A 21,361-nucleotide genomic window follows, 5' to 3' on the forward strand; every position below is an offset into this window, starting at 1 on the left:
TTATGAGAGAGATGCAGAGGGAGACAAACAGAAGTGCTTTCTTCTGTATCACGTTGCCATTACATTGGTTTTTAATAGATGTATCTTGCCAACTTGATCGAAGCCTCAGTTGGAAATTTTTTCTGAATATTTATTATGGTAGGTGCTATCCTAGGCCCTGAATAAGCACAGGCAAATAAGACACAGTCTCTGCCCTCAAAAAGCATACAGTTCAGGACAAGGGAGGTGTATGTGTTTTATCTCATATCCTAGGAGCATTGTTGGACACTTGTGTAAGATGATGGTTAATACCCTATTAATTGGTTGGTGGCTGCTGTACATCTGCATTGAACAAATTAGAGTCTCTATTTTGCCAAACTTGTCTTCTCAGCTGCCAGAGGAGTTCCACTTAAGAGTACAAGTTACTGGTTCAGCCCTCCAGGACTGCTTGTAGTTACTGGGCAGGGGAACATGATGTGCACTCAACAGATGCCTTGTCCAGGTAAGGTATGGCAGGGAAGTTCTTGTTGGGAGGTGGAAAAGTATGCCAGGGGCTCAAAGATCCTTTCACTGCTAGTTTGCTTCCAACTCTGCTGTAGGAGAAACAGCAGAGGTTTAGGAAATTGGAAAATGGGGAAGTCCGTGACTTTGTTTCTAGACTGAAACCCAGTGGCATGTCAGCAAGTGACTGGGCTTCAGTTTCAGGCTTACTTTTAACCGTAACGTACACATACAGAGTATAGCTGGGCAACTTCCATTAGTGGGAGCAGTCCCTTCCTGCATATAGCCTGAGCAGAAAATGTGTGCTCTTGCCCACTTCCCCCTTCCAGCTTCACACACGTATAGCCATCATGCTTATGCCATGCCCTTCAACCTCACTGAGGACTCCGGCTTTATGCTCTGTACCCTCTAACAGCTGTGCCTGTCCACAGTGATTCTCAAATGTGGTCCACAGCCTACTGGTGGGCCACAAAGGGTTTCCTAACAGGCTGCCGATGGGCCCCCAAATGCGGCCCTTCCTTGGGTTCTCCTTGGAGCATGACATGCATGTCTGTTGGCTTTTGTTTTGTATACTAACTGATGTCACAGAATGACGTGTTTATATGTCGTATGCCTAAAAACATAATCTAATAATTCTTTTAAATGCATTAGTCTCTTGCATTATGTAGAAAACGAAAAATGGAATTATAAGCCATTGTTAACAGTAATATTAGCTTTTATAATTGTCCAGCGATTTACCTTTACTGAGATCTTCATTTCTTCATATGGCTTCAAATTTCTGTCTGGTGTGCTTCCAGGTCACCCTGCAGGACTCCCTGAGGCACTTCTTGCAGGGCCAGTCTGGTGGTAATGAACTCCTTCAGCTTTTGTTTATCTGGAAACATCTTCATTCTCCCTTACTCCTGAAGGAGTTTGGGCAAATAGAGGACTCTTGTTTGACAGTTTATTTCTGGCCTCCAAAGTTTCTGATGAGCAACCTGCTAATTGTCTTATTGAGGATCCTTTGTATCTGGGTGATGCACTTTTCTCTTGCTGATTTCACGATTCTCTCTTTATCTTTGGTTTTTGGAAGTTTAATTAGAATGCATCTCGGTTGGATCTGTATGAGTTCATCTGACTTGAAGCTCATTGAGCTTCCTGGATGTTTATATTCATGTTTTTCATCCAGTTTGGGAAGTGCACAGTCATCATTTCTTTAGATATTTACTCTCTCCCTTTCTCTCTCTCCTCCTTCTGGGACTTCCACAGCGTGTATGTTGGTCTGCTTGATGGCATCCCACAGGTCCTTCAGCTCTGTTCACTCTTCTTCAATATATTTTCTGGCTGTTTCTCAATCTCTGCTGTTTCTGTTGTTCTATTTTCACATTAACAGATTCATTCATCTGCCTACTCAAATCTGAATTTGAACCCCTCTAGTGAATTCTTTTCAGCTATCATACTATTCAGCTCCAGAATTTTGCTTTGGTTTCTTGTTAAGTTTTCCACTTCTACTGGTATTTCTGTTTGGTGCATACATCATTTTCTTGACTTTCTTCACATTCTCCTTTAGTCTTTGAGCATCTTTAAGACAGTTCTTTTAAAGTTTTTTCTAATTAGCTCAAACATAAAAATGGATTACAGCAAAATAACTCTACAGTTGTCCATTCATTGACTCATTAAACCACTTTGGGACTGTAGCCAAGGAAATAAATACAACCCATGATTATTGTAATATGAATCAGAAAGTTGGAAACGACGCACTCTTCTAGAACAGGGGAATTACGTAGCACCTATCCATGTGATAAAATGTTGTTCAGCTTTTAATTTATGAAGTGTTAATAATGTAAAGACTTTTTTATAATGCCAAGTAAAAAGAGCCAGATAAAAAGTTGTATGGTTGTTATGATTGTGATTGTATAAAAAATATTAACAGATCCTACAAAGAAATATACCAAAATACTAAGTTTTTGTCTTTGATAGTGGAATTATAGGTAATTTTTAAATTTCATCTTTTCTCTATTTTCCAAATACATATTCCTCATTGAGCATGTATTACTTTCTTCATAATCAAATAAAATTTATTAAGTAAAATATGTATCTGAGCACAAGTATAAGTAATGTAGAGATATAACTGTAGGGATATTTTCATGTTAATTTGAATCCCTCCACAACAGGAAATGATAAAGCCTTCACCTGGTGAAGGATCTGGCTTTAGCATTACTCTGCCTGAGTTCTCATCCTGTGTCAGTTTGCTTCAGCATAGTTTTTTTGTCTTTCTCCTTCTTACCCATTCCTTGTCCACTCTAAAAAATGAGTAACTGATTTTTTTTTCCTTCTCAGCATACCCATTTGTTGTCTATGGATCCCCACAGGCAGGATATGGACCCCCACAGGCAGGATATGGACCCCCACAGGCAGGATATGGACCCCCACAGGCTGGATATGGACCCCCACAGGTGGAATATGGACACCTGCCATGGGGATACGGACCCCCACCAGCAGGATACGGACCCCCACCTGTGGGATCTGGAGTCCCACCAGGAGCATACAGAGCCCTGCCTGTGGGATACGGAGCCCTCCCAGCCGGAAACGAAACCTTACCTACTGGAAGTGAAAACCCAGGGGCTGGAAATCAAGCCCCACCTCCAGGATATGAAGTTTCACCTGCTGGAATTAGAGCTGGGACTGGCAAATCTGTGGCAATCCAACCTCCTGGGTATGAGGCTTCTCTTCCCCCTGCCTCATCTTCTCAGAGCCATTCACCATCTTCCAGGAATTAAACCTTGAAGACTCGCCAAGCAAAGTGGCACCCGAAAACCAAAGTCAGAATAGGAAGGTAGACTCAGGTATGTGATTAAAGGTGTGTCTGACGTAGTGTTGCCCTGTGGAAGGGCAGTCTTAGGGGGAGGCTGAGTCAACTCTTGATTAGATGGGCCAAAGAAGAAGTAGGATTAGAGCTAATTCCCCAATAATTTGGTTGACATTGGGCTGCATTGTAATTTTTTTTTTAAAGTTTATTTATTGAGAGAGAGCATGCACATGAGCTGGGGAGGGGCAGAGAGAGAGGGAGACAGAGGATCCAGAGCCAGATGGGGACTTGAACTCAGAAGCTGTGAGATCATGACCTGAGCTGAAGTCAGAGGCTCAACCTACTGAGCCACTCAGATACCCGATGGGCTGCATTTTTAAACAAACCTTGAATGTAGGGTGGAAAAGGTTTCCTGCCTTTCTCCCCTCCCCCTCTAGAAATTATTTATTGCGCTGTTTGCTAAGCCTGAAAATATGTTAAAAATATCAAGTTGAGGGGCACCTGGGTGGCTCAGTTGGTTAAGCAGTTGGACTCTTGGTTTTGGCTCAGGTCATAATCTCATGGTTCATGAGTTCAAGCCCCTCATTGGGATCTTTGCTGGCAACACAGAGCCTGCTTGGGATTTTCTCTCTCTTCCTCTCTCTCTGCCCCTTCCCTGCTCAAACTCTCTCTCAAAATAAATAAATAAACTTAAAAAAATGTTTAAAAAGAAATATCAAGTAGAATACTCAGTTGTTTTTCACAGCATTGTTTATATTAGTGAAGGGATGGACCAGCCCATCACTAAATTTCCAATAGTGAGAGAGAATCTCATAAATCATGGTACATCCATATAATGGAATATTATGTGTCCATTGAAAATGATATCTAGGGGTGCCTGGGTGGCTCAGTTTTTGGGCATCTGACTTCGGCTCAGGTCATGATCTCACAGTTTGTTGAGTTCGAGCCCCGCATCAGGCTCTGTGCTGACAGCTCGGAGCCTGGAGCCTGCTTCGGATTCTGTGTCTCCTTCTCTCTCTGCCCCTCCCCAACTTGTGCTCTGTCTTTCTATGTCTCTCAAAAAATAAATAAATGTAAAAAAAAATTAAAACAAAAAGAAAATGATATCTAGATTAGGAAAAGCCTTCTTTAAGAAAATCAACCCCCCCCAAAAAAAGAAAATCAAACCCAATAATGCAATAAAGGAAAACGGTGATAAGTTTGACTATATCAAAATTTTTAACATCTGTATGACCACAATTAAAAGATAGAAAACAGAATAGGAGAAAGTTAATCTCCGACATACATGTTAAACAAATAATTTATAGTTAGAATATATGAAGAACTCCTAAAAGTCAACCAAAAATTAAAAATGGACAAAAGATATGAAATCCCAATTAACCAAGGCAGTAGAGTGGCTCAGAAACATTTCAAAAGATGTTCAATCAACTTCACTAGTATTAGGAAAAGGCAACTTGACATGAGAAACAATTTTATCTCCAAAGATTTATAAATATTAAAAAGATAGAAAAAGTTAAGTGTTAGGAAGGAACACATGTGGGGAAAGGTTATTTTATACAATATTGGTGCGAATGTAAGTTGAATGCATTTTTAGAAAGAGATCTGGCAGTGCCTTTTAAAAGGTAAAAGATATCTACTCTTGATTTAGCAGCTTCACTTCTCAATATCTATTCCTGAGAAACGCTTGCACCTGTGCACAAAGATGTGTGTGGGAAGATTTAATTACATTCATTGTTTCTAACATCACAAAATTGGAAATAAGCTATGTGGTCATTAATAGTATTTATATAAACTATGGTGCCTTAAAGCTAAATATGCAAAAATTCTGTCTTATTGTTAAAATAAGAAAAGCAAGTTGTAGGGATTATATACTGCAGTGATTTTCAATCCCATCAGACTGCCCCCATAACAAATAATTTGGTTTTTTTTAAGTTTATTTATTTATTTTGCGAGAGAGAGCGAGAAGAGGAAAGGCAGAGAGAGAGGGAGAGAGAGAGAGGGAGAGAGAGAATTCCAAGCAGGCTCTGCACTGTCCGTGTGGGGTCCGACACGGGGCTTGAACTCATGAACTGTGAGATCATGACCTGAGCTGAAACCAAGAGCTGGACGCTCAATGGACTGAGCCACCCACATGCCCCTCCCATAACAAATAATTTGTAATGTCTCCTTTAGATCATCAGAATGAAATTTGTAGACAACTGCATATGATTCCATACCATTTCAACCAAAATCAATAAATTATGCCATAAATGTGATATAAAGAAATAATATAAAACTAGTTTGTAGTAAAATTTTAAGTATTTTAATATATAAATGTTCAAATTCCACTGTACTAGAAGACATAACAAAGTAATCAAGTGCTCACCTCCTGTATGTAGATTCACCAAATTCATAAACACTAGAAATGATCCATGTATGTTGTATTGGTGACTTGAATACCATAGTGGCAATGCTATTGGCAATGTCGTTTTCCAAAATGATGAACAATCCTTGACAAATTTCCAAATAAAACAAAGTTTCGTTTTCCCTTGATTTACACAGTGGTTGAATTCCTGAAAAGTTCTGCATGTATTAAAATCATGTAATGCAGGGTTAGGCTCTAGGCTCAAATGATTATAAGCATGTGTTTCACCTACATCGATGGCCAGAGATTCATTTGAAAATCATGAAGGAGTGTAGGACGATTCTTTGTTGTGAGGAACTGCCCTGTACTTTTCGGGACGTCTAGCATCCTTGACCCCTCACCTGTCAGATACCAACAGTGGCCTCTAATTGTGATAACCAAAAATGCCCCCAGTTATTTCATAATTGCCCCCTGGGGGTCAATGCCTTCCCTGCCAAGAACTATCATTCTGGACTACTTTAGACTATTCTGAGGTTGTCAGCCTCTTAAAAACTCACTATTCTGCTACCTTGACCAACTTCCTAATTTCATTGGCCTTTCCTTGCTTTCTTACAGGCTCATCAAGCCGCCTAAAAGGAGGCCTTAAAAATATTATATCAAGTGTTTTTAGATACTATATACCAAAAGGTTTTAAAAGCTCTAGTGTAGGGGCGCCTGGGTGGCGCAGTCGGTTAAGCGTCCGACTTCAGCCAGGTCACGATCTCACGGTCCGCGAGTTCGAGCCCCGCGTCGGGCTCTGGGCTGATGGCTCAGAGCCTGGAGCTTGCTTCTGATTCTGTGTCTCCCTCTCTCTCTGCCCCTCCCCCGTTCATGCTGTGTCTCTGTCTCAAGAATAAATAAACGTTAAAAAGAAAAAAATAAAAAAATAAAAAAATAAAAGCTCTAGTGTATAATATTACCAGACCCAGAAGACATTTAAATCATATATTTTTTCTATGAATATTTTGTGTGTAGTTGAGAATATGTTGTATATACAAGTGTTTCACCTGACACTTTACATTTTCATAACTTTTATTTATTTATTTATTTATTTATTTATTAAATTAAACAATATTTTTAATGTTTATTTTTTAGGAGAAACAGAGCATGAGTTGGGGAGGGGCAGAGAGAGAGAGACAGGGAGACACAGAATCCCAAACAGGCTCCAGGCTCTGAGCTGTCAGCACAGAGCCCGATGGGGGCTCGAACATATGAACCGCGAGATCATGACCTGAGCTGAAGTCAGACGCTTAACTGACTGAACCACCCAGGCGCCCCAGCTTTTTTTTAAAACAGCTTTGAAGTAGGGTGGCCTGGGTGGCTCAGTCAGTTAAGCATCTGACTTCAGCTCAGGTCATGATCTCGCGGTTCATATGTTCGAGCCCCCATCGGGCTCTGTGCTGACAGCTCAGAGCCTGGAGCCTGTTTGGGATTCTGTGTCTCCCTGTCTCTTTGTCCCTTCCGTACTCATGCTTTGTCTCTCTTCCTCTCTCAAAAATAAGTAAACATTAAAAAAAGAATTAAAAAACCCCACAGCTTTGAGGTATAATTGATATATTAAAAATTGAATATACTTAATGTATAGTTAGATGAGTTTCATAGGTTTTTAAGAATTATTCATAAAGGGGCACCTGGGTGGTTCAGTCGGTTGGGCGTCCGACTTCAGCTCAGGTCACGATCTCGTGGTCCGTGAGTTCGAGCCCTGCGTTGGGCTCTGGGCTGATGGCTCAGAGCCTGGAGCCTGCTTCTGATTCTGTGTCTCCCTCTCTCTCTGCCCCTCCCCTGTTCATGCTCTGTCTCTCTCTGTCTCAAAAATAAATAAACGTTTAAAAACAATTAAAAAAAAAAGAATTATTCATAAATATTGTTAGTGGCTACATGGCTGCACCATTACATATTTTCTCAATCCCTATTTTAAAATATTTTAGTTGTTTCCAGGTTTTTGCTATTACAAACAACATTGTGATTAACTTCTCTTATATAGAGCTTTTTTTTTTTTTAATTTTGGATTATTTCCTTGAAACAGGTTAGAGTTATTGATTGATCCTCATTGTAACAATTAGGAAACCAGATGCTCCTATGTTGTCAAGGACAGCTTTTCCTAAGGAAGTTGGTGGATGTTAATGGGTCTTATGTGGAAAAGGTGGTTATTGAGTCAAATGTATTTGAAAAATCCAGGTAAACAGATTTCTTTACCTCATGACTTCTCAGCACCTTGAATATACTAGTGAACATAAATCTCTAAGAGGGAGACATTTTCAAAATACACATATTTTTTCAAAATTATTTGACCTTAGTCTATTTTATTCACTAAACATTTTGGAAAAACTATTATTTAGTGGAACAAACTTCGGGAAACATTTTGTGGAATGAGTGGATATTAGAATTAAAATGAACTGTTAAGTGTCTGGGATATGCTGCCCTTAAAACTCTTCCCAACAATGAGACGAGTCAAGGACCATTCTTCTTCCCCTTCCGAGAAAAAGAGTTTCATGTCCAGTTTGTAGAGAACAGATCTTCTTGAAGAAGGCACATGATAATATAGAAAGTAGCTACGGATTCCTATTAGAAATTACCGGCACAGAGTCATGGGTCTGGGACACTGGAGTGTCAGTGGTACAGGGACTGCTGGTATGTCCAGGTAACCATGCAGGGAAGAAGTAAAAAGAGAAAACATAGGTATAACCCTTTTCTAAAGATTCCAAACAGAGAATTCAGACCATATGGATCTTTTTTTAATGTTTGTTTGTTTGTTTGTTTGTTTGTTTGTTTAGAAAGAGACCGCAAGGGAGGGGCAGAAAGAGAGAGAGGGAGAGAGAGAGAATCCCAAGCGGGTTCTTCACTGTCAGTGCAGAGCCAGACGTGGGGCTCAATCCCACGAATGTGAGATCGTGACCTGAGCAGAAGTCAAGAGTCAGATGCTCAACCAACTGAGCCACCCAGGTGCCTCAGACCATATGGATCTTAAACATGGGTCACAGGCCCCAGATCTCTTTCTCTTAAAAATTTTTGAGGGAAGTGATGAGGATTTTTTTTCTTTTAAGAGTTTCTTCTTTTCTCACTTCTAAACCTCTCTACATGGGCAGAAGTGACAAGGAGAGGAAGAGGGAGAGATTCTCCAAACCAGAGCAGGAATAAAGTTCCCCTCATTCAGCTTTTCGGTTTGTGCTGGAATGTGATGGTGAGTTGGGAATAGGGGCAAGGAATGAGGCCTCTTTTATGCTGGGATAGTTCTCTAAATAACTGACGTCTAACAGGCATATTCTGGGATTAGAATTCTAAAAGGGTAGCAAGTAGACTTTCTCTTCTGCTCTTCATTCTAGCCATACATGTACCAGGTAGATTTGAAATGAGGTCCAACAACCTAGAAGGGTAAGCAGGTCCAAGTCTCCTGAAAGTGGACTCCCCTGCAAAGGGAACTTGTTCACCTGTTTCACCAAGCTGCTGGAATACAACCAAAGGTGGTAATTGTATAGAGGTGGGACCAAGCAGAGCCCGAGGTTGGACCCATTGGGGGCTGTATGGCACACCTACTCTTAGCTCCCACTGCCTGATGCAGAGAGTCAGACTCCTTCTATAACAAGCGCATCCTATAAGGAGAGCTTTGGGTCCTGTGTACTCACAGGGATCCGGTTTTGCTCTGCTTAGGACAAATCCAGCGAGAGTTCAGCTAAGCCTGTTATGTGCTGAAAGCACTAATGCTGGGTCATTCGGGTCCCCATTGACATTTTGGATGCTTCCTTCCTGATTCATCCCTGAGCCGGTGGATTCATCTTCTTCCTGTCTCTTCCCCAGCTGCAATACAGAATCTGCTCTTGCTTTCTGTACTTTGCCTCCTCATTTCCTATTAGGAATAGGAAAGGAAAGAAAGAAGACCTTTTATCTCTGGACTGATAGTGGACCCACAAAACAAGCACCCAAATACTCTTTTTCCTAGATAGGTGGACGCTTGCCAGCCTGCAGAAACTTCGGGCTTGACTGTCCTGAGGAATCAAGGGGAAAATGTGTAGTTGGTGGGATTTTTCAACCTATAGATTAATATATGCAGGAAATACTGCATGTCGTTGTTTTCTTTTAATTCTGTTATCCAGACCCCCCCCCACCATCTGCCTTGCTGGTGGGCTCCCCCAAACTCCCAAGATTATGCAAAGTTATCCAGATCTTATGTGGCATCAAGATGCCAAGAAGGCCCTTCTAGGCATCAGATTACTTCTGAAACAGCTACCGCCCAGTCCAGGCAGTCACATCAAGTCTGATAGCTGGGTTGCTTCCTTATGCCCCCAGAATCTTAGGTGGGGCCTGGAAGCTGGCTGTCAGAGATCCAACTCCACACCCCTGAGCACTGGGGAGCAGGACCCCAATGCCTACTCCTTGAGAGGACTGTCAGTTCCTTCCCCAACCTCTCAGATTCTCCTGCCTCCATCCCCTCTACTTCTTGAGCAACCATCCTAATCCCAATCTCAGGATCTGGGTTTCCACAGAGGATACTAGAGAGCCTTTGCCTTCGTGTTGACTTGATTTTTCTTGCCCACTGCCGGGTTGCTTGCTTGAAACTATGTATGTGTGACTATGTATAGAATGTAAACACCCAATTCAAATTCACACTGTACAGGTTACCTAGTCATCTAGTAGAAAGTAAAACACGTGGCAACCATCCCAACCTTTACTTGGAGCACCTTTAGGAGAGGGGAGTTGGTGTAGTACACTCAACCATGGACTCTTAGAGAATAAACTTGTTTTTGAAGGTCCCCAAATGACTCCAGAAGAAGGGATTCTGTCTAAGGGAGAGATTTGACCAGCAGTTTGATTAGTCTCGATATGTATTTAATAGTTAATAGTTAAAAACTTGTGTAATATTTAGTAATCGGCTTTTTTTTATTAAACTTAAGACAGTATTAATTGGACTGGGTATTAATAAATAATTACTAATATTGAACATAGTTCTTAAATTCCATTTAGGTTCTAAGTACTCATTTGACAAATCTTTGAGTGCCATAGCTGAGGCCCCTGGAGCTAGATTTTTGAGTTGTGACAAAAAACAAGGACAGTTTTATCCTCCATCTCAGAAAGAGGTAACGGTCATCTTGGAGACAAGTTACCAGAATGCATCTTGCTCTCCTCTTTCACCATGTCTGTGTCTGGAATGCTTTCTATTTACCCCTCTCCCTACTGCAATACTGTTCTCCTTTTGGCCTCCTGGCCGAGTCCTAGTCATCTGCTGAGTCCCAACCCAGATGCTCTTTGAAACCTTCCTGCATTTCCCAACCAAATTCAGATGTTATTTCTTCCTTTGTCCCACTCTATTTTGTGCACGACTCCATTAGAGAGCATTTACAGAGTAATTTTCATTGCTGGTTTATATGTCTGTCTTTGCCCGGAACTGTGAGTTCTCCGAGGACCATTATTGGGTCATTATTTGATGTGAGGCATTACTTCCAGTGCTGTAGAGAGGAGACAGAGTTGTTTCAAATATAGTCCCTGTTTTCTAAGAACTTACTGTTTAGAGCTTTAGGGCAAGAAAGGAACTCGTTGTTAGTAATTGCCTCACTCTGCCACTCTTCTGGAGGATCCAGGGAAAAGAGTTCCTGGTTTTAATATAGGTTTTATTACTGTTCAGGTATGGTAAGGCCAACCAATCAGGAGACAGCTGCCATCGAAAAGGTAGTTTGTTATACTTATAGATCTGAAGGCAAGGGCGTGCCACGCCATGAGGGCCACACAGGGAAGCACCAGGGACAAGGGGGAAACTGTCACAGCCTTTATTGTGGTCTCCATGGGAAGGAACAGGTGAGGCAGGGTAAGCAGGTTTAGGATTGCATAGTTTGAATAATGTCAGTGGGCTTGGGGGCGTAGAGGCTGTCCCTGGTTGTTTAGTACCTGGCTTGGGGGTGATTAGAGCAGGTGGAGCCTGATAAAAGAGGTGGTTGGAGCAGGAATGTATTATGCTAAGTGAAATAAGTCAGAGGAAGACAAAGACCATATGATTTCACTCACGTGGAATTTAAGAAACAAAACAGATGAACATATGGGAAGGAAGAAAAAAAGAGAAGAAAGTAAGCCATAAGAGACTCTTACTATAGAGAAGAAATGGAGGGTTGACGGAGGGAGGTCGGTGGGGGATGGGCTAGATGGGTGATGGGCATTAAGGAGGGCACTTATTATGATGAGCACTGGGTGTTCTATGTAAGTGATGAATCACTAAATTCTACTTTTGAAACCAATATAACACTATATGTTGACTAACTAGAATTTAAATAAAAGCTTGAATCAAACAAATAAAGGAGCAATCCATATATCAAAAAAAAAAAAAAAAAAAAAAGAGAGAGAGAGAGAGGTGGTTGGGGGAATGGCCCCAGAATGGTTGGTCTCCTTTTGAAAGACACATTCACTGGCAGGTTGCTTACCATCTTTAGAAGTTGGCTAACCCAGGGGTGCCTGGGTGGCTCAGCCGGTTAAGCGTCGACTTCAGCTCAGGTCGTGATCTCAAGGTTTGGGAGTTCAAGCCCCATGTCGGGCTCCGTGCTGACAGCCCGGAGCCTGCTTCAGATTCTGAGTCTCTCTCTCTCTCTGCCCCCCCTCTGCTCTCTCTCTCTCTCTCTCTCTCAAAAGTAAATAAACATTAAAAACATTTTTTTTAATTAAAAATTTTTAAAAAAGAAGAAAGAAATTGGCTAACCCTGAAAGGGCCAGTCCCTTTAGGGGTTGCAAGTCCCCAGATGTCCTAGTATCAGAATACGGAAAATAAAAGATATGATTAATACAGTTATAAAACTAGGTCCCTGGCCTTCCTCATTGGGTTCCCCTCTATGTGGAATCTCTGAAAAGCAGGATTAAAAAAGGAAAGGGAAGAGGGAAGGAAACTCCTCTCTCAATTCGGAGTGCAGTCAGCTACAGGTAAAGCAACTACACTGTTTTAAATAAATAGGAGCTAATTTTCCTGACATAACAATATTTCAGGAGGCGGGCAGACCCAGATAGGTTCTGCAACTCAACCACATCATTCGAGGCTCAGCTCCTTATACCTTCTAGTCTGCCAACCCTGATATCCCTAGTGTGTTGGCCAGGATGGTCAGGACAGCTGACCGCCTCCAGTCTTGTGCCCGCCTCCAAGGAGGAAGACGGGGAGGGCAGAGGGCTGTGCCACCTACGATTCTCTTCCCTTCTCTAGGTCCCGGCCCGAGGGCGGGCACCTTCTGAAATGCTAACCTAAAACAATCTAAATATCTCTCACTGGGCAATTTAAAAAAATGTGGTAACTGGAAATGTATTAATAGGGATTAAGCTCCAAAAGATAATAAATGGGAAAAAAAAAGCCACAAAACAGCATGTTTACTTTGCCACCATCTTCCGCACATGCCAGAGTGATGGAGCCTCGTCTCCACAGGACCCTGTTAGCAGGAGTTGTCTCAGGGCGAGGGAGCTGCATGGCTGGGGGAAAGGATTGAGAGAGAGGATGAATTTTTCCCACTCTAAACCCTTTTGGATCTTTCGATTTTGTGCTACATGCCTGTGTACTGTGTGTTTCTCATTTTAAACGTGAAGGATAAATTAATATGCTAGGTTCTACCTTGCTTATAAATTGTGCAGTGGTTCCTTGCAACCTTCAGGATTAAGTCCAAAGTCCTGGTTTACTGTATACATGGATCACATTATGCTCCTTAGTATTTAAGGACCTGCGTGGTCTGGCCCTTCCAGTGACCTCTCCAGCTATGTGATCCAGCTGAGCAGAACAAAATGCAGACACTCAACTGGGCATGGCCTCTGCCTCTATGCCTTCCTCCCCACTGTGTTTTAGTCATCTTTCAAAATAGCCCAGAAGTTCTTTCTTTTGAGAAGCTTTTTCTCATCTCCCCTTCCAGAGTAATTGCCCTTCTACTGAGCTTGTATTGTTTCTGGTGAAAAACTGTGCCAAACCTATTGAGATTGTTTCTGTGCCCGTCTCCCCCATGGCCTGTGAGCTCCTTGAGAACAGAGACTGTATCCCATTGCAGGACACCTAGCAGAAAGCACTGCACAGAGCATGTGTCTAGTAAACATTTGTTGGGGAATAAAGATGTGAATACATTGTGTTTCTTGATTTATGATATACACTTATAACACATATATACTCCACCAAGTTCTGGCCACAAGTTGAAGATTATAATTTGCAGAATAAGTTTCGTTTGGCAGGCTGTTAGAGAGGATTCGCATTTCAGATTTTAGAGGAAGCTGCCCCTTCTCTGGCTGGTTGAGTTGAACAGTCCTGAAGGCATGATTATGTTTCACCTCTACCTAGCTCACAGCCATGGTTTACATGGTTCCTACTGGCCAAAGCCACCACTGGCAAGGTGGTTCCATAGAACTCACCTGGTGTTTAAAGGCCTTTGAATGTGAATAAACATCATTACTAAAGCTGGGTGCTAGGCAATGTGCTAAGGTACTTTATGAACATATCTCACTTAGTCTCCATAGCAATCCAGTCAAGTGGGCACTTTTAATGCCTTCATTTTACAGCTAAGCATACTAAAGCTTGGAGACCTTAGGAAACCACAGAATCCACAATGACTGAGTGGTGGAGGCAGGCCACGAACTCAGGCTGATTCCAGAGCCTGCGACCCTAACCTCTGACGGAGGAACCCACTCCCTAGCATCCTCTTTTCATCCCACAGGTGCCAGGCAGTCGGAAGCGTTTCCTGTGCATGTGGTGGCCTGATCCTGTCTGCACATCTGTGGGGTCCTGGTGAGCGCTGAGTCCCATTCTTGTTGTGGGCTTGATCCCTGGTGGTCAGAGGGCTTAGAAAATCAACTGTGTCAGATATGGTATAGTAGGTCAAAGAGGGCTCAGATTTCTCACAGGACCGGAAGATTGGTTCCAGATCCTTTGCTGCCATGTAACTGGGGGTGGGGGTTGGAGGGCCTGAGGCTAGCTGCCCTCAAGTCAGCTAAGCTGGTACAGGAAAGAGGGAATCCTGGGACCTTTGAGTTTTTCTTGGTCTTGTGCCCTCATCACAAACCCCTCATCACATCAGCTGCCTTAGTGATGCCCCTGAGCAAAGGGTCCTTATAACACGGAAAGTGAAGAGTTTGAGAGGGGCAGTAATTACATCAATGGGCCAGCCCATTTGTTAACCATATGCTCATGCCAAGCACCCTGTCAGGCATTTCACGGGCATAATCCAGCAAGGTGAGTGCACGGACCCCAATCTCATAGATTGAGAAACTGGGGCAGAGAGGGAAACAAACTGCCTAAGGCACACAGCGGGCTAAGAAGTGACGGGGCAGGAGATAAGCCTAGGTTTCGCTCCTCATCGACATACACTCATTTACTGAATGCCGTTTGTGTCCTATTTCTGTGCACTTGGGATATCAGTGACCACACAAAAGTCCCTGCTCTTATGGAGATCACATTCTAGTGATATTAAGATACAGTCAATATATAGGTTATGTGATGTAACTAGGCATATCATACACAAACTGCAGAAAGAGCAAAAACAGAGAACTTGATAAGAGTTACGAAAACATACAGAACAAAGTGCAGGAGATTGGGAATGCCGGGGGGTTGGCAGAGGGAGAAGACTGTAGCAGAGCCTTGTCAAGTAGGTAATGTCCGAGTGAAGATTTGAAGGGTAAAAGGGGTGAGGGAGCTGGCCATTCTGATCTCTGTGGAAGAGTGAAAAGGCAGCTTAATTTCAAGGTGGCTCAAGACATAGACGAACCTGAGAAGACTCCTGTTCTCAAGGAAGGAAAATGCTTGAAAACAGCCAACCAGAGTGAGAGAGATCCGAATCCGCCCACGTCATACAGCTTGGGGATGGAGACTGATTTCTAGGTTTTCGGTAGAAAACAGGCGTCCTTCCTGCCTATGTCCTGAGGAGAAAGGAGAAGCTAGTGTAACCGAAGAGGCTGGGGTCACCCTGGCTTTACACCCCGGATTAAAGTCTGCTTGCTGTCGCAATACCTGTGGCACGCCCTTGGTCTCTCTGTTTCTGAGGGCATCTGAGTTATGCACTGCCTGGCGCTGGGGCCTTGGTACCACCCCAGTAGGCAGCTTGGACATACCTAGACTTCTCAGCTTCCTGGCTGGGCTCTGCGCTTGTCCTGCTTCAGCAGTACATTGTCTGGTTCCAAGACAGATAGATTGTCTTAGTGAAGATATCTCTGAATCCCCTTGATGGAGTACTTGCCTAAGCTGGGGAGCCTGCTCTCTGACTCTCCATGGAAAGGGGACAGGGATAGAATGATGTAAGAGCTGTGGGCTGACCCCTTGTTCGTCGTGCTGCCCAATTTTGGGTTCCGGGCTTTCTAAGGATCAGTCCAGGCCACATGCTTATTGAGGTTGCTTTATGCAGCCCCGTGTTCAGAGGAATCTGACACGTCCTGATCTTGAGGCGCACTAAGACTGCTCCAGCGATAGATGGTTTTATTATGCTTTGCCAGTGTCCACCCTGTCCTGGACCCCACCCACCCCTAAAATACAGGACAGCAGCAGATAAGTACTCTACCCTCTGTGTGGTCCTCCTGGGGAGGTTGTCTGGATCTCTAAGCTTGTTCTGATGGTCTTACTTTCCCCTGTGTGGGCCTTGATGTATCTCAGTTTGAGAACTATTTTAGAAATATTTCTACTCAAGCTTAGGTTCTCCCTTGAACCTATGGCTGGCATTAGACCCTTCACAACAACAAAAAAAGCTGAACAAACCACACATCTTCTTAGTTCCATCAGAAAATGGAAGTCCTAGGGCAGAGGGCCACCTGCAAAATTGGAGAGACAGGTGGACACAAATAGTCACAACTTACCAAAAGCAAAAGCTCAGGTAAGGAACCCCAGTGATGGAGCCAGTTCCTGGGTGGGAAGACTTAACAGTAATTGATGAATTGCTGGAGGCTCTGTGTAGACAAACTTGAGAGTTAAAATTTTCAGGAGGGCCTAGTTTTAGGAGGAGCCTGAAATTTTTGTGAGTTTTACCTCCAGGAGCCCTCCAGGTCCCTTACAGTAAAGAGTGAAGAAAAATCCTTGTGTGCTGCCAGCAGGGAGAATAGAAAATTAGCTATATCAAAAGCAACCCAAAGCATTATGTTTTTCTTAACATGGACTGCCCTCAAGAGAAACTAATTAACCAGAGCCTAACTGACCCAGGGAAAGGAAATACCTAAGTCCAGTCCTTTAACCTTTCTGCCTTGACTAAGGGGGCGGGGAAAACCAGCAACTGGGGAGCACTTGTGGTCAAAGCCCATGGGTTCCTTAAAAGACTGAAATTTAAGGACGCTTAGGTAGCACCCAGGGTGGCACCTCAGTTAAGCTGACAGCGCAGAGCCTGGAGCCTGCTTTGGATTCTGTGTCTCTCTCCCTCTGTCCCTTCCCCACTCATGCTCTGTCTCTCTCTCTCTCAAAAATAAACATTAAAAAACAAAAAAGACTGACACCTGATCATAGGACTATAGAATGCTTCCCTTCCCCCAATACCTTACTACCACATCAGTAGGGCCCCTGCATCATAACAGGGGACTACAAATGAAAGAACTGCATATCTCAGGCCATATTTTGAAAGTCTCTAGGGAAATAAATACAAAGATAACAGGGGAGATAAAAACAAGAACACTAGAGGAAATTTACCTTTAATACCTACAGCCAAAGCAAACAGCAAACACAGTCTAGCTCCTAACCATATCAAACATAAAGCCTCACACTTAAGGCCTATTGTCTTCCATTCCTTTTACATAGTGTATCATGTTTGGCTTTGAGCATAAAACTATAAGTCATACCAAAAGACAAGAAAACACAGCTTGGACAAAACAAGCATCAGAACCAGATTCATAAATGGTAAAGATGTTGGAATTATCAGACTGTGAATTTAGAACAACTGATTAATATGCTAAGGGCTCTAATGGAAGAAGTGGGCCACATTTAAGAATAGATGAAAGTGTAAACTAAGAGATAGAAACTTCAAGAAACAATCAAAGGAAATGTTAAAAATCAAAAACATTTTAACAGAAATGAAACATTACCTTTGATGGGATCATCAGTAAACTGGACATGCCAAAGAAATAATCAGTGAGTTTGAACATATATCACCAGTAACTTCCAAAACTGAAATGCAAAGAGAAAAAGGAATGAAAAATATGTAACAAAATATCCAAGAACTGTGGGACAATTACAAAATGGGTAGCATACAAGGGATACAGGAGTGCTGATGCATAGGGGCACTTGTACCCCAATGTTTATGGCAGCACTTTCAACAATAGCCAAATTATGGAAAGAGCCTGAATATCCATCAACTGACAAATGGATAAAGAAGATGTGGTTTATATATACAGTGGAATGCTACTTGGCAATGAGAAAGAATGAAATCTGGCCATTTGCATCAACGTGGATGGAACTGGAGGGTATTATGCTAAGTGAAATAAGTTAGGCAGAGAAAGACAGATACCATATGTTTTCACTCATATGTGGATCCTGAGAAACTTAACAGAAGACCATGGGGGATGGGAAAGGGGGAAAAAAAGTTACAGAGAGAGAGGGAGGCAAACCATAAGAGACTCTTAAATACTGACAACAAACTGAGGCTTGATGGAGGGTGTGGGAGAGGGGGAAGGGGGTGGTGGGCATTGAGGATGGCACCTGTTGGGATGAGCACTGAGTGTTGTATGGAAACCAATTTGACAATAAATTATATTTGATATTAAAAAAAACAAAATGGGTAGCATACATGTAATGGGACTACTAGAAGAAGAAAAAAGATAGAAACAAAAGAATTTTTGAAATAATAATGACTGAGAATTTTCCAAAATTGAGACAACAAACCACAAATCTAGGAATCTTAAAGAATACTAAAAATGATAAATACCAAAAAATCTACAATTGGGCATATCATATTAAAACTGTAAAAATATATATCAGAACGCCTGGGTGGCTCAGTGAGTTGAGCGTCCAACTCTTGATTTCAACTCAGGTCATGATCTCATGGTTCGTGAGTTTGAGCTTTACATTGGGATCTGCACTGACAGTGCAGAACCTGCTTAGGATTTTTTTTCTCTCTCTCTCAAAATAAAATAAGTCATTAAAAAAGTCAAAGACAAAGAGAAAATCTTGAAAGAAGCTAGAAGGGAAAAAGCTTACCTATGGAGGAACAAGGATAAGAATTACATCACACTCCTCTTCAGAAACTATACAAGTAAGAATGCAGTGAAATATTTAAAGTATTAAAAGCAAAATCATGTAGTGGCACCTGGGTGACTCAGTCAGTTGGGCGTCCAACTCTTGATTTGGGCTCAGGTCTTGATCTCATGGGTTCGTGGGCTCGAGCCCCACATCAAGTTCCACACTGACAGCACGGAGCCTGCTTGGGAGTCTCTCTCTCCCTTTCTGTCTGTGCCTCCCCAGGTTACATGTGTTCTCTCTCTCAAAATAAGTAAACTTAAAAAAAGTTTTTTTAAATAAAAGAAAATAAAAATGTAGAATTCTATATCTAGAAAAATTATCCTTCAAAAATGAAGAAATACTTTCTCAAAATTAAGGGCATTTTTTACTAACAGAGCTATGTACAGGGATAGGAAGAATCAATACTGTCAAGATGTCAGTTCTTCCCAATTTGATCTGTAGAGTCAATGTAATCCTAGTCAAAATTCTAGCAAGTTAATATGTGGATACCAGCAAATTGATCCTAAATTTTATATGGTGAAGCAAAAGACCAAGAATAGCCAAAACAATATTGAAGAACAACAAGTAATTTGGAGGACTGCCTCTATCCAACTTCAAGACTTGATCTAAAGCTGCAGTAACCAAAACAGTGTGGTATTGGCAAAAGAATGGACAAGCAGACCACACAAATACAGTCAACTGGTCTTTGAAGAAGAAACAAAGACAATTGAGTGGAAAAGGGATAGTCTTTTCAACAAATGGCACTGGAACACTGGACATGCACCTGCTGGAAAAAAATTAAAAAGAATTTAGAAACAGATCTTTCACGAAAATCGACTCAATGTGCATCAAAGACCTAAATGTAAAAGGCTAAACTATAAACTCCTAGAAGATCACACAGGAGAATATCTAATGGCCTTTGCTTTTGTGATGAGTTTTTAGAAACAACACCAAAAAGTACTATCCATGAAAGAAAACATTGATAAGTTGGATTTCACTGAAATTAAAACCTTCTGCTCTGTGAAAGGCACTGTCAAGAGAATGAAAAGACAAGCCACAGACTGGGAGAAAATACTTGCAAAGACACATCTGGTAGAGTACCCAAAATATACAAAAAGCTTCTGCAACTGAACAATAAGGTAAAAAAATGACCCAATTAAAAATGGGCAAAAGACCTGAACAGACACCTCACTAAAGAAGCTATACAGATGGCAAATAAGCATGTGAAAAGATGTTCAGCATCACATGTCATTAGGGAATTTCAAATTAAAATAAGCTACCCCTCACCTGGGTGGCTCAGCCAGTTAAGTGACCGACTTCAGCTCAGGTCATGACTCATGGCCAAGCCCTGTGATGGACTCTGTGCTGACAACTCAGAGCCTGGAGTCTGCTTCTGATTCTCTCTCTCTCTCTCTCTCTCTCTCTCTCTCTCTCTCTCTGCCCCTCTGCCACTCATGCTCTGTCTCTCAGAAATAAATAAACATTTTTAAAAATCGTTTAAATAAGCTACCCTTGGGGCGCCTGGGTGGCTCAGTCAGTTGAGCGTCCGACTTCGGCCCAGGTCATGATCTCACGGTTCGTGGGTTCGAGCCCCGCATCAGGCTCTGTGCTGACAGCTCAGGGCCTGGAGCCTGCTTCGGATTCTGTGTCTCCCTCTCTCTCTTCCCCTTCCCCACTCACTCTCTGTCTCTCTCTGTCTCTCAAAAATAAATAAACATTGAAAAAAAAATTTAAAAAAAAATAATAAGCTACCCTTATATTCCTACTAAAATGGTTAAAACTCAGAACACTGACCACACCAAATTCTGGCAAGGATGTGGAGCAACAGGAACTCTCATTCATTCCTGGTAGAAGTATAAAATGAAACAGCCACTTGGAAGACAATTTGGCAGTTTCTTATAAAACAAAACATATTCTTACTGTATGGTTTAGCAGTTGAGCTCCTTGGTACTTATGAGCTGAAAACCTATGTCTACACAAAAATCTGCACCTGAAGGTTTTTATTCATAATTGCCAAAATCTGGAGGCAACCAAGATGTTCTTCTTCAGTAGCTGAGTGGATGGATAAGTGGTGGTACATCCATGTACAATGGAATATTTTCATCAATAAAAAGAAATAAGTTATCAAGTCATGAAAAGATGGGGGAACATTAAATGCATATTGTGGGGTGAAAGAAGCCAATCTGAAAAGGCTACATACTGTGTAATTCCAACTCTATGACATTCTGGAGAAGGCAAAACTAGGAAGACAATGAAAAGATTAGTAGTTGCAGGGGTTGAGGTGCGGGTGGGAGAGATGAGTACATGGAGCCCAGGATTTTAGGGCAGTGACACTTCTGTGAAGTTTGTAATGGTGGTTACATGTCATAGGTTGGTCAAAACCCATAGAATGTACAACACAAAGAGAGAACCCTATGGGCTATAGCTAATAACATATCAATATTGCCATCAGTTATGGCAAATGTACTACACTAATGCAAAATGCTAATAATAGGGGACACAGTGGAGGAGGCCTGGGGAGTAGAGAGGATATATGGATACTTGACTTTCTGCTCAATTTTTCACTAAACCTAGAATTGCTCTTTTAAAAAGGGTG

At 42.0% G+C, this 21,361-nt stretch overlaps 1 protein-coding gene across 7 annotated transcripts in view; it reads left to right on the forward strand.

Annotated features, from left to right (window-relative positions):
• The window catches only part of WBP2NL (WBP2 N-terminal like), a 30,714-nt gene extending 15,129 nt beyond the window's left edge, over nt 1-15,585 (forward strand). For 3 of the 7 annotated variants that reach the window (XM_042993406.1, XM_042993413.1, XM_042993412.1), the window contains exons 5-8: nt 371-481; nt 2,800-3,305; nt 14,300-14,370; nt 15,325-15,585. In XM_042993406.1, the coding sequence (XP_042849340.1) occupies nt 371-481; nt 2,800-3,239 (551 nt within the window). In that variant the 3' untranslated portion in view covers nt 3,240-3,305; nt 14,300-14,370; nt 15,325-15,585. Of the gene's footprint in view, nt 1-370; nt 482-2,799; nt 3,306-7,677; nt 7,830-8,737; nt 8,816-14,299; nt 14,371-15,299 lie in introns of those variants that run through there. The other 4 variants (XM_042993408.1, XM_042993409.1, XM_042993410.1 and 1 more) reach the window with 4 other exon arrangements.
• Nucleotides 15,586-21,361: the final 5,776 nt, after the last annotated feature.

Source organism: Panthera tigris, chromosome B4 (assembly GCF_018350195.1).
Source record: "Panthera tigris isolate Pti1 chromosome B4, P.tigris_Pti1_mat1.1, whole genome shotgun sequence".
Classification (NCBI taxonomy): Eukaryota; Metazoa; Chordata; class Mammalia; order Carnivora; family Felidae; genus Panthera; species Panthera tigris.